At 41.8% G+C, this 13,889-nt stretch overlaps 1 protein-coding gene across 1 annotated transcript in view; it reads right to left on the bottom strand.

Moving 5' to 3' along the window:
• Positions 1-12,851: 12,851 nt before the first annotated feature.
• The window catches only part of ADAM23 (ADAM metallopeptidase domain 23), a 68,554-nt gene continuing 67,516 nt past the window's right edge, over positions 12,852-13,889 (bottom strand). Inside the window, exon 27 of the mRNA XM_062498290.1 lies at positions 12,852-13,562. Coding sequence (XP_062354274.1) covers positions 13,449-13,562 — 114 coding nt within the window. The 3' untranslated portion in view covers positions 12,852-13,448. The remainder of the gene's footprint in view (positions 13,563-13,889) is intronic.

The following is a 13,889-nucleotide window of genomic DNA, read 5'->3' on the forward strand; positions in this document are numbered from 1 at the left end:
GTGGTGAATGCATCCATGCAATTCCTCCCCTACACCCTCCAATCTTTAGGTCTTTTTGCCCATCCATTAAAGTGTTTGTGTGTGTGTGTGTGAGTGCTATTTACACTTTCTGTTTCTGACTTTTCCCACCCTCCCCCCTATCCCTGCTTCTCCTTGCAGTTTAGCGTCCTGCTCCACTCCCCGTCAAGGATCATGCCTTGCAATAACAATTTAAAAGTTAATCCGTTAATTCGCTATTATCATTGAACTTGGAGCTCGCGCGGCTGCCGCAGGCGGTCCCGGGCCGGTGGCCGCTCCGGGGCAGCATTCCCGGGCGGTGCCGGGGCTTAGGGCAGTGCCCGGCTCCGCTCCGCTCCCGCCCGCTCCGCCCGCGGCTCTCGGCGCTTACCTGGGCGCTCCGGCCAGGGCAGGACTCTCCGAGCCCGCTGCCGCCGCCGCGCTCCTTAAGAAGCCGGAGCGGGCAGCCCCGCTTAGTTTTTACGTCAGGGCTCGGGAGCAGCCCCCACCCCCTGGGCCCGGCCGCTGCAGCCGGAGCTCCCTCTTTCTCTGCGCGGAGCTGTCCTTGCCGCAAGTCGGCTCCGCTTCTCTGTCCCGCCTGTCCTTCTCTGCTTGCGGACCCCGGCCCTCCCGGGGCAGCCTGGTGACCGTGCTGCCTCTGGCCGAGAGGAAGGGGTGGGTAGCGGGGTGGAAGAATAACAAACGTGGAGCTCTCCTTGCCCTCTCTCTCACCAGCGCTGCACCCGGGGGTGCAGAAGGGGGAGAGTAGAAAGCAAGTCCGCCCTTGGAGCTCATGCTGCGCGGAGCTGGCTCGGAGCTCAGGCATCTTGTCTATATGCTTGGCTGTTGCAGATCCCCCCACCCCAGAGCAGGAGTCTGTGTGGCTCGACAAGAGCTATTTGCTGGCTGGGGCTCAGCCCACATGCTGCAGGTCCAGCTCTCCTGGAAGTTGAAGCAGAGACCCAGAGAAGAGCCACAGAAAGGTTCCGCTTAAAGGCATCAGTTGAAGTAGTTGGGCTGAGCTGCTCACTGCAGCTCAATTTACAGAACTTCACCTAAGGAAGAGCTAACTTGGGGGGCTATATGTTCTCCAACGGAGGGGGTTGGTCTGGTTACATTTTCCCTCGCAAGAACAATAATGTGGTCTGTTGTTGCATTTTCTCTTTGTGAGGTTCTCAGCTGGGTTGTGACTTCTGTGTAGCAGCTGAAAAACCTCCATGTATCGGAGAAATGTGTTAAGCTAGTAGAGAAGTGAAGGCAAAACACAGATGAAAAGGTGCCTCTGATGAAAAGATGTCTCCTGTTAGGTGCAGCATGGAGAGAAAAGCCTGAGCACAACTCTGCCTGTGCTCATTGTGCCTGCTGTGATCCCCTTGTGTACAGAAAACATACTACTCAAAGTGCTGGGGCCCTGTGACCATGCTGATAACCAGGGTTATCAGCTATTTGAAGCAATAGGCAGGTGAGACCACTCTTTTTTCCTCACTCTGTAGTTTCTAGGCCAAATCATGTAGCACCTTGCTGCCTGTCTGAAGCCAGTGTGGCTGCACCAGTCCATTCCAGCTGGGCAGCAAACTGTTTTTCCAAGGCTTTCACTGGCAACTCCCTTTTATCTCTGCACGTGGAATCTATTCCTTCTCCAGAAAGCGACTGTGCTTCAGTAGCATAAGGTTTATCTTAGCTGATGTCAGTGGGGCCACCCTGGTCCACATCAGCTGGAAAGCTGGCTAGCAACAGATTTCTCTGATGTTCATCAATACCTTTACAGTTTCAATTCTTTCTGTGCATCCAGTCCATGTAAATGGAGAAGCAACTTCCTTTCCAAGCCCTTAATCTGATGATGAGCCTATGTCAATAAACACTGCTTTTCTTCCGATGCTTTATCTCCTCAATAAGCAATCCCTGTGAAAGTGTATTTTGTGTAAGTAATGCTACTGTTTAACAAAAGTGCTAGGAACCTTTTGGGGATGAGACAACGCTGGCTAGAACACTTGTAAACAGCTACACTGTAGGACTTTGGCCAACTTTCAAATGTTCCATAGCCAAATAATGGCTAGAAGTGTGAGTTTGGGAATAGTGTTTACCAGGTGCTGAAACAGACTTCAGGATTAATTGAAGAGTATAAGGGGCCCTTGCAACATGGTGGGGGAACCTCTCACATGTACAATGTCCAATATTTCTTCTCTGTGCTGCCAAATACAGGTTATTCCAGTAGAGTTCCTTCTCTGGGGTTCTAGGGCTGAAATGATCCTTAAGAACCAGCTTTTGGTTTTATTTGTTTCTTTTTAAAGTCTGCTCTGTATCTGATTCTGGACCTGCATGTAATCTGGAGCCCCCTTGGCAAGTAAGCAGCCAGTGTGCTTCTCCTTGCCTCTGTGTTTGGGGGTTGAACCAGGCAAAGGAGAGAAGGAAAGTGTGCAGGTAAGACCTGGGTGTTGTGATGGAACCTGAAGGCAGTTCCTGGCTAAAGGTTCTGGGACTGCTTGTGTTCATGGCTGGCCTGGCTGCAGGGACCAGAGCAGAACAAGATTAAAACACAACAGAAATGGTTTTTGCTGCTGCTTCTGGGTCTGTGCTCTGTTGCTCTTAAGGACTGTGCCCCATATTGTCAAGGGTAGAGCCAAATGGAAAGGAAATGATAAAATGTTTCTTGTGAGTTAATAAATTTCTGTCGACCTGCAACCTTTGTGGATTCATTGCTAAGAAGTAAGTTTGAGTCCCCTTCTGGGGTGCACTTTATCTGGCTTTGGATCAAGAACAACACTGGTTTCATTCCACTCAGAATCCTGGCAGACCCAAGGGTATTGAACCAGGGCCTCTCACAGAAATGAGAGTTGCTGCTCAAGGGAAATACTGCTACAGATAAAATAGTTGGCTCCACAAACACTTCCTGAGCCTACTACGCTCTGCTCACTCTGAACCAGAGCACTTATATTCTATTTCAGGGAAAGAGATTTTTGATAATTAGATTGATCACCTCAGCCTCCTAGTGGAGAAGACTCATACCAGGATTGGCCATCTCATTCAGTTCCACACACTCCCTCAGTAAAGTTTTCTGTGCCCTTCTTAAGCTGACAATAATCTTTCATTGCAGCACATGATATATTCCCCTGGCAGCCAGTGTTCGTGTCTTTTATGGGTCTCTATATCTTATGAATTTAATTCACATGAGCTGTAGATCATATCCAGACTCATTTGCAGAAGGATTATTTTTATCAAGAAAGGTTGATTATTTACTCATAGATGAGTAATGTAGATCTAATGTAGTAGATCATGTAGCACTATAGAAAGGATGCTATTTCTATCAGAAAAAATATAAAAATAAAGCAAAAGGTTAAATGACCAGGATAACGGAATAAGGGCTAAGTAAGAAAAGTAGGAGGCCATTTCACTGGCATTTCCATTTTGAATAGAGCAAAGGTGTAAATAACAATATAGAGTTGCTTCCTTCCAGCATTTGCTGCCAGCAAACCTTCTGATGTGGTTTAAAATTAACATTTAAGTTAATAGGCAGTGGCTTATGGTTAATTCCATAAGCAGCCACACCTGAATGCAGTATTAAGCTTTTTAAAATGTCCCTCATAATGGAAGACACCTGTTTCAGGCTTACTTGAAAAAAAAAAAAAAAGCTTTACAGACATAGTCTTAGCTGAAAGTTTGTGTTTTGCTGAATGGAGTTCCAAATTATTCCAGCCTTGTGTGAAACTTGGCTAAGTGACAGCAAAGGCAAAACTTGTGGTTCTCAGAGTGGGGGAAACCCAAAGGTCTGTCAGCTTTAAATACCTGGCAGAAGCTTGATTTTTCTTCAAAATCCATAAAGGCAGAGTGTGGGCTCCTGCTCCCATTTTTAACTTTTCCAATACTTTTTTAAGCAGGAGAATGCTGTCCTTAAACTTGGTTCCCTGGCAAACATACCTAAGAGCTTATTGGAAATGAAATTAAATACTTGATCCAAAGTCTGCAGCTGTATTTTATTCATTTTTAAAATATGTAGAGGGCTTTGAGTATCTAAACCTGTTTTTTTTAAGTTTTTGATGGCAAGTTGGGGATTTTTTTTTTTTGTTTGTTTCATTTTGGTTTTTTTTGGGGGGGGGGTTGTTTTTTGGTTTTTTTTTTTTTTTTTTTTTTTTGTTGGTTGGTTGGGTTTTTTTTGGTGGGATGATTCTCTACTCCTGAAGTGTTTGATAACCCCACACTGCTCTAAACAGCCCTGTAGGTCTATTTTCTGTTAAAACAACCAGCAGCAAAGTCACTGGGTGTGATGCAACACTTAAACAGTTCTAACCAGTGGAAAGATGTAGTTACTTAAGCACTGAAGAATTGTATGTTTATACACTATTGCTGATTACCTGAAACATTTCCATGGATTGACAAGACATGGGACAGGCAGGAGACCAGGCTATTTCTGTGCCAGGAGCTGAAGCCTTGTGGACACCCTGGCATGTCCCTGGCCTATGCCAAGAAGTGGCCTTCTGCTAGAAGGTTTGAGAAGCTGCAGCTCTCCATTAGAGTAGATTTATCTTTCTTTAATCATGTGTCTCTCTCTCTCTGGTTACCTGCTGTTGTACGTGAGTGGCTCTGTCTCCAGGGCCATGTTTGGAGTGTTTCCCCAAGAGTGAATTTAGGTGTCATGTCCTGACTTCATTGTTGAAGCCACTTATTTAATCTGTGAAGAGGTAACACTTCTCTTGGAAGATGTATTTAACACAAGCTTTGAAGAGACAGGTGAAACAGGTATTTTTACAAAGGCAAGTTAAGCAATGTTGGTTAAAAAATTAATATCTATTTTTGAAAACATAATCTGGTGATATGTGATACTATAAATGCAAATGACCTTTGTAAAGAATGTGGCAACATTTCTCTCTAGACTAAAACATTCCAAGAAAATAAGAAAGAACCCCAGACTGATAGTATAGTACACTAAAAGTTAATTGTTTGTGTCTTTTGGGCAAGTTGTCTCACATAAACCATTCAGTTAGAGAGCTTTTGATTCATTTTAATGGCATTCTGGATATTTATTGCCAGACAACTATCAGTTTTTGAATTAAGGGGTTCATTACCATTTGGGTGCTGGACTGATATCAACACATTCCAGAATAAAGTCATTGATTCTTCCTGACTCAGCCCTTCTGCTTCCTCATGTTCCCACTGACAATGGAGAAACCCTCCTCACCTTCAGCACTCCAGGCAGACAGGAGAGGCACCCTGGGTATGTCACAGTTCAAAGAGCAGTTCAGTGAAACGTGTTTTCATAAAACTGCCACTGACATGTAAGAAAGCAAGGCTGTTACAGGATCAGTTTCTCCCAGACAGTTACAGCCAGATCTTCTGGGGAAGAAAAGCACCTTCAGTGTGTTCTTTCCTGAAGCTGAGGAGGATTACAGTGTGGAGTCACCTACCTTTTCTTGCTCTGAGGGTGTTTCTTTCTCGAAGCTCTTGGGACAAAAGGGTGTTTGAGCATGCTTGCCTCAGGCAGCTCCTGGGCCATGCCAGTGGGCCACCAAGGAAGGGTGCCAGCCCTGCCAGTCACAATTAATTCATCCCCCTGACACTCCCCTGGCAGCCACGACCTCAGGGTGCGAGCCTGCACATTCCCACTCAAAACTGTTTGGGGAGAATAGTCTTCAAGAACAAATTGGAGGGGGGGGAGAGCAAACTATTTAGGGCCAAGAAGTAGGTCACAGGAGATTCTGTAATGAGGATGGATAGTCTGTCTTGTGTGAAAGGGAATTTTGGGATCCTTGTCTCTCCTTGGTTGCCTGGTCGTTCTCAGACTGTTTGCTGGACTACCTGCTTTGCTCTGGGCTCTGTTACTAGTTCCTGCTGGGATTCTTTGGATCTTATAAAGTACTTGTAACTCTTCAAACCACAGATGGGCGAGCCTTGGAAGTACATTACTGCTGTTGTCAGAGGAGAAAGTTGGGTTTTTTTTAAACGTGCAAGGTCTGTCATGAATAATTTATTGGCAAAGAAATCTGCCTTCTTGAATGATTTTCCTGAATGAAGTAGTACAAGCTCTGTCATCTAGAATACTTAGGTGAACAAAACTCATACATTATCAGTAAGGAACCATGTGATAGAGTCTAACAGACCATTGGTTTTTTGGGTTTGGTTTTTTTTTGTTGTTATTTTGGTTGGGTTTTTTTAAAGAGTACTATATATTGAGTATATATTTTATTTATTTTTAATAGTTCAGGTCACGCAGCCTTTGAAACTCCCACTTTTATTTCACAAATGTACCCTTTGAAAGCTGTTCTCAGGTGATACTAAAGTGGATTTCTATGTAGTGAATTTAATTTGGACCTTCTGAAAATGCTATAGTTTAACAAGGCCCTTTTTTTCCTATCCTATTACTGATTAGGCACAGCTAAAAAGCTGCATATTTAATAAAGATTATAGGGTTTTTTTGACTACCTGTCTCAAACTTACCAGCAAACCAGCTCTGCCTAAATCCAGGGCTCCCTGGCCTAGGTGCTAAAGCTGAGCTTTGAGTACAACAGTTCCTGTCCTAGAGATCTTGTGTTTGATGTGAAAAATGCCCAGCCAAATCAGAGGAAGGAAAACTGAAGCAAAGATGTAATGGGACCTGAATCTTTTACCTGTCTGCCCAGCCCTCTGATCCAACAGCACATAGACAAGATTTGGTAATGTAAGGGAATTCTTTCTTTCTGCAAATGAGGCAATTTTCAGTCTTGTGTTCAGGACCTCCTCATTACAAAGGTAGAAATTAAAATCTTTAATTTCCTGAAGCTTTTCAGTGAATGCTGGAGGGTGTGAGTTTCTTAGTTGAGTTTCTTGGAACTGCTTTCTCAGTGCACAGAAATCCTGGTCAAGCATTCATTGTCTGTAAACTATGCTACTGTTAATAATCTCTGTAGGAGTAACTTCGTAATGGAGCCTGTCTTGAAATAGCAATACTGAGTTCAGATGTGCCTGAAAGGAAACAGGGGAGAAGTGACTGAATCCAAAGGAAACAGGCTTGCTTGTGCACTTTGCCTCCATCTGATTTGATTGTTGTGCCACCCTCAGAGCGGGGCATGTTGACATGGGAAAGGTCGTCAGGGGAGGAAATGGATGGTCAGCATATGTCAAATCCAAATAAATATATGAGTGGAGTATGGAGGTTTAAACAGTGGTCCTTGTATTTACTTTTAAAAGTAACTTGAGCCTTCTCTTTGAAAGAACAGATTGAGACTGCTTAACAAAACTATGAGCACTGCTACTGCAAGTTCTGTACATTTATTCTCTAATTATACTGTTATTGATGTGTTTTGGAGCAAACCAGACTGCTATAAATCATGTTTTGGGAAGAGGTCCTTGTTAGGGAGATAAACATGGCTGTTTACATAAACTGAAGAGACGAGCTGAAGCATCTTTGTGTGACTGCACTAAGGCTGAAAGTCAGGCTTTGCAATAGACAGGTGGAGCTTTAGGTGTCCCCAGTGCTGCTGCCACACAGCTTGGAGCACTGGGAGTGGAAAATAGGGGTGTGTTGTGCTGGTAGGGTCTGGGCACTTCCTTCAGCTTGCCAGCACAAGGTGCCATTCAGCACAACTCCCCCTCAGGGTCCTTAGGACATTGTCAAAGCTGCGGGCTCACAAGGAGTATCAGTTGTTGCTGCTGGTGCCATTTTCTTCTGTAACCCTCAGGTACAGAAACTTCCACCTCTGCTGGTCTGCAGGGCAGTAGCCAGCTGAGAGGGGAGGGAGGGGTTGTCTCTCTAAGCAAATAACTCTGCTCTTACAAGTACTGTGAATTATTTGGTCGTGCTGAAGTTCCAAAAGACAGTCAGGTGCCCCATCACCTGGATTAGACATTAGGGACAGTTCTGTTCCATTTTCTGCAATACTAAATACTCCTTTCTTGGAACAGTAAAGCTTTTATGTACTGATTAGGAGTGTTCCACTGTGCTGTGAATCCAAAGCATGCTGAGTGATATGTGTGGTAAGGCATCCCCTCTAAAGAGTGAGTAGATGGTAAATAATTAAAACCTCAATAGTCCAAAGACCCAATCTATGAAAAACTGTAGTGAAATAATAAGGTCATAATAAGGTTATTCTATTTCAAGGCAATAAATTTGTATCTTGGATGTAAAGTGTGAGGGCAACATGCAAAAGGATGTTGATTCTTGTTTCCATTATGCACAAAACACTTTCAAAGCAGTCAAGTGGGGAAACTGGGAGCTGGGAGTTTCTAGCTTACACTTTCTGCAACAGCTGTCATAAAGTCATCATTTTAAAATCTCTCATAAGGCTTATGCCAATAGCACTAGGTTTGAGATATTTAGACGTGTTTCATTCATGGAGATAGGAAACCAGTCAAAAATAGTTTGCATGTGCTGTTTTTTTGGCTGGACAGTGTCCAGGTTAGGATGCAGTGAGGCAGCACATGTTATGTGTGAGGACACTTCTGCACAAGAGGCAAAACTGATGTTCCAAGTAAGAGCATGTTAGCAGTGTGTAATGTAAGGGGTGTGTCATGCTAGTGCCTTTGTCACCAGTTAAAATACTGCTGCAATAACCAGCCCTTCTCTCCACTTCTCTGTGTAGTGCAGATGCAAACATTGCTTCACAGTTTCCAAAGCAAATTCAAAACCTTCAGCAGTTGGACTGATGGCTGAGGAAATCTGTGAATGTGTGATAGACAGTGGTGGAATGTTGTGCTTCTCAAGTCTGACAACTGGACTTGAACCATGTAAAACACATTTAAGTTCCTCCATTCTTTGAGTTACCAGCTTTGATGGGGGAAATTCTTGTACTGGTTCAGAAAGTGCCACACTAAAGCATGGCCTGTTACAGTGGTAGTGGTAAAGATGAGGGCTACCCCATGACTTATTACAAAACCAAGCTTTTTCAGAAGAAAATTTTAATAAGAAAAAACCAACTGACACTTGATTATGGGTTTTCTACAAATTAGAGCATTCATAATTACACTGCCCTCAGCAGTTTGTGGTTGTTCAGAAATAACACATTGTGGCTGGTGATGCTGGTCTGATGTGGAGTCCTTGTACTTAAGGCAGGGGTTGTGTCCCCTCATGTTACCTGTTCCCACTAAATAACTTATTCCACAAACCTACAACATTATTGGTGAGTTGTGAACAATAAATCACTGAACTGAATTACAGCATGTGCAACTTTAAGAAAATGGCTTTGTGACCTTTTGCTTTCAATCATACTGGTTTGAGCATATCTACTACTAAGATTCTTAGTTACTTTTTCTAATTTAAGCTTTCTGTGGGCACTTTGTCTCTGTGATATTACTGATGGGTGATTCATGTTAATTAACTTTTCGGCTCTTGTAGGTAGTAATCTATAGGAAGTGCATTTAGAACAAAAGAGGTGGTTTTGGGTTTGTACAAAGTGGCTTAGTCTTCTGTTGGTTTTGTTCACCACAGTAAGTGCCCCAGCAAGATCGCTCTTCAGTGTTTTGTGCTGGAATTGAGAAAGTTTTTCACAAACAATTCTAAGAATTTTTTTCTTGCAAAATCAAAAGCAGGTATGCACCTGTTTCTGTATTGCTCTTCTATTCATATGCTGCAAAAGACAACTCCCATTTTAAGGCATGACTGTCTATTCTAATTATAGCCAAAATGTTGCATGCTTATATTGAGTTTGTAGATAAATCCTATATTCAAATCACAGGAAATAGAAGTGGATAATAGAGGATCCATTGATGAGAGTGCTCCCTTACTCTATTGTTCTAAATGAGAAACAGGCTTTCATAAAGAACCTTGGGAGATACTAACACAAGTGTATTTTGTTTCCCTGTCTGGAGCTGGAGAAAGCAAAACAATATCAGTAGTTATCTGCTAACTGGGACATGCATGCATTTAATTTTCCCAGGCTGGCTTCACTAGAGTTAATCTGGCAAAAAAAGAAAAGGGAAATGGAGTTGCATTCAGTATTCCATTAAAGTGATGGCCATATTATCTGGTTGTTATGATGTAATTATTTAAAGAATACTTCAAGGGCCTTATTTTGGACTTCTTGTAATTACATAATTCAGAGTGTTGAGCTGGAAAAGGCTTCCCTCAGCTACCAAAAGCCTCCAGGTCTCAGTGAACTCAGTGTAGCCAGCAGCTGGGACTGAAGCAGGCTGGCCCATCCTGGGTGCTGAGGTGCTGGTTCCATGCACGGCGGAAAGGCTGCGTGCAACGTCCTCCCACAGCCAGAGCCTCCCTGTGAGATTTGGCAGTTTGACATCTTTCATAAAAGAAAATTGTTCGATTTCCACTACTACAAAGGTGATGATTCCTTGAACACAGAAATTAAACTGAGAGAATAAATAAGAGGAGAAAAAGATTGAGAATTAAAAACTACTCCATTCCATGTTCATGACATTTTTAATACTCATCTTGCTAAGATGCAGAACAAGGACTATTGAATTTCCATTCATTAGCAGCCAACAGGATATGAATGAGTATTAAACAAAAACTTGATTTATAACAACATCAAGTTGTGCACTTAAAAAAATAATTACAAATCATTTTTAAAAGGAAGAGTAACAGTGGAAGCAGTAATGAATATAAAACATGACTGATTAGGCTTAAAACATAACTTCAAGTATTCAATGGCATTTCCTCAGACATTTCTCTCATCTGTTTGTGCAATACCCATCTTTGCATAGTAAAGAAAAATTGGTTAGACTCCAGCCTTAAGTAATCTGTTTCTTGAACATGCACCTAAACAGCTGTTAATTTGCCTGTCAGACTTCTCTTTTAGGACTATCAGAGCAAATCAGTGAGAACATGCAGCAGACTGGAATGAGCTATACAGTTACCACAGTTTCATGTCCAGCTGAATAGGTAAATAATGGAGCAAGTGGATGAAATGGAGGCAGAGTCAGCGTGGTCTTCTTTTGGTGACACTTTGTGATGAACAAGTTACTGCTAAATGGATATGCACTTCCCAAAGCACAGCGAGGGGCATGTACAGAATCAACACCATCAAATCCTGTCTACCAGCACAGGAAGCACTTCAGCCTGCACCTACTCTGAGCTGTGTTGTCACTTGTGGTGTGTACACACAGGGCAAAGTGTGTTCTTCCCACACACACAGTGGCTGAGGACTGGAGCATAAATTCAGTCAAGAAATCCTAATTGCTATGAAACTGCTGGTGTAAGTAAAAAAATTACTCCAGCACTGAACATATATACATAATAGCTGGGGACCACTGTGGTCTGATTTAAAACATCACATCACACACTAACAATGCTGTTTGTGAAATGCTTCTCCAAGGTTTATTACACAGGTAGTTTATGTATATCCAGTTAACTTATCATAATTTTTGATACCACTGGTGTTTCTGCTGTGGGTTATGCTTGCTTTGGAAGCAGAACCTGAAAAAAGTTAGACATTGTGTTCCCAAAGCATTTTTAGAGACCCATAATACAGTTGCAAGTATTTTTGGTTTGTCATCAGAGAAATGTCACTAGTTTAATTCTGCTTAAAGCCAACCAGGAATTTTTCAGAATAAGGTTTATAATTTCTATTAATGTTAACTACCTGTGTGCAGCACCTTTAACTTACAATGTAGTAAGTGTAAATGTGATTATGTTAAAGCTGATTGAAAATATTTAATAATAACTGTGAATCAAAACCAGTACTCTGAGACTATTGAATTGAACATTATCGTAATAAGAAAAATAACTGAAATGAGGTTTTCTAACTCACAGGAAAATGTCTGCAGCATATTTTTAATGTTTTGGCTCTTAAAGCTAACTTGAGAAATGGATTTCCTCTGAGCAAAGACGCAGGAAGGTAGTGTAACTGGGCTTCTGTTTTTACTAAATTACAACTTTTAAATTAGATCCAAAATTACAGAAGTCTTTAATTCTGATTATCGGACACAGCAATTTGATTTTCAGTTACTTCACCTACCAAATGATTTAAGTCAAGATTAAAAGGATGAGCCAGACTGTCCAGCTCTGTACTTTAAGAGAACTCTAAACTAGACCTCTTTACAAACCTTCCTCAAGGCAGCTGTAATCAGGTGAGCCTGGTTTCTACGGACACAGGACTGGTTGTTCCTGGCCAGGACTACTCTGTCAAAAATCTGTTTGTACAGAAGGTGTCTCTAAAAGTAATGACAACACACGTGAAATTACCTGGGATTTTGCACATATTGTGATGGTAACTGGCTAGCAGTAGCCAAGGGTCAAAGTACTAATCTTGCACTGAACTTTGAACAGTGACATGCATCAAAGAGATACAGGGAGTGAGTTAAAAAAGTCAGTCACCTTTGCAAGCTGCTTCAAGTGGATGGGCAGAAGGCAAGAAAAGAATAACTCATTCCAAGCTGTAACATCTTTTGAGTATTTTAAGGCTTATTTAAGTGTTTACTTTACAGGATCCAGGCAGGGGCAAAAAGTAGCTTTTTTTTTAAATGAAAAAAAAAAGAAAGAACTTGGCACTTCTGTGATTAGTTTGAAGAGTGTGTTACTTATATAACAGAAAAGTCTGTATAAGAGCCAAAAAAAAGTAATTCAGACTTATAGTCAATACATCGATATGCATTTATACATTTTAATTATTTTTGGTTTCAAGCATACAAACTTTAGATCACATCTGTTTGGTGTCAGAACTCCCTGCATCTGCATGCTATTATCTGCCTTTTTTTGAGCAAGCCCAGAACATCTGCTGTACAACATGCTACAGGAAAAAAAGGGGAGGAAAAAAACCCAAAACCAAACCCAACATCAAAAATAGATTTACATAAAGAATAGAACCTTTTCATATGGAAATTCTTTTCTCTCATATATATATATATATATATTTATATATAATCTGTGAAAATGATACATCAAAATCTTATTTCCATATTTACACTTTTTCCTTCTTGGAAGAATTCCATCCATCACTCACTAGCTTCCATACCCAAGAGACTCCTGTCCAAGGTGGACAGTGAGCTCATGGAGCAGGGAACCCTCAAGTCCAGCAGCAGAATGCACCGTGTGGCTGGAAAAGCTATTGAAGCCTGGCACTGGCTTCCCAGTAGTTTGTATTTATTGGGCTGCAGATTCTGCTTGGGGTCAGCTTGCTAACTTGGTTGTTTGTATGTGAGCCATGCAGGTTACCCTTTCAAAATTAGCTCCTCATGCCACTGGAGTTTGATAAGAAAAAGGAAGTCATGCGAACTCAAGTGAAGTTAGAGTGCCAGCAGGCTGGGAAAGAATCTTTTGCAAATCCATTACTTTGGAATAGTTCTCTTATTGCACTTGGTCTGTGTGTCTCCTTCTTAATTTGACAAAAGGAAAAAAACACCTGATTTTTGAAGCAGTTTGCTTGTAACACTTGTCAGTTAATGTTAACAAGAGAAAGGTGAATAGAGGAAGTATTTCCAACTTATCTCCAAAAAGGACAGTGTTCTATCGACTCAAATCCTAACATCCCAACTTTGTGTTTATAGTTACTGTTCCCACGTTCTTCCGTACTGGTTTAGTTCCTGTGTAGCTACAGCAAAGACATCATACCCAAAATCCAGTAGTGCAAGAAGCAGCTTTTTGAATGACATTTCTTCAGATAGGGCCTTGCTGAGTTGGATCGAACCTTCGTTTTTTGACATTTCTTCCAGGTTTCATCAAAAGGAGATGGAAAGAGAAAAATGCAAGACATTACTTAGCTATAACAGGAACAAAGCCATGGCTAAAGTCATAGCAAAGTAAAAGGCTCACATTGACACAGTTTAACCAGTAACTTTTTCAAGGGGTAACTATTTAAGGAATTTGCTTGCATGCTTTCAAGTACTGGTTTTCCTTATGCAGTTTCAAGATCATGCTGGCATACAGAAATCAATTATTTCTGTAGTACTTCAAGTGGTGCTCTGAATTTGTAGAACATTTCAACTCCCAGTAACACATGTGTGCACTAGGCCAAGAATGCACATGTTTACCT

Source organism: Cinclus cinclus, chromosome 9, assembly GCF_963662255.1.
Source record: "Cinclus cinclus chromosome 9, bCinCin1.1, whole genome shotgun sequence".
NCBI classification, from domain to species: Eukaryota; Metazoa; Chordata; class Aves; order Passeriformes; family Cinclidae; genus Cinclus; species Cinclus cinclus.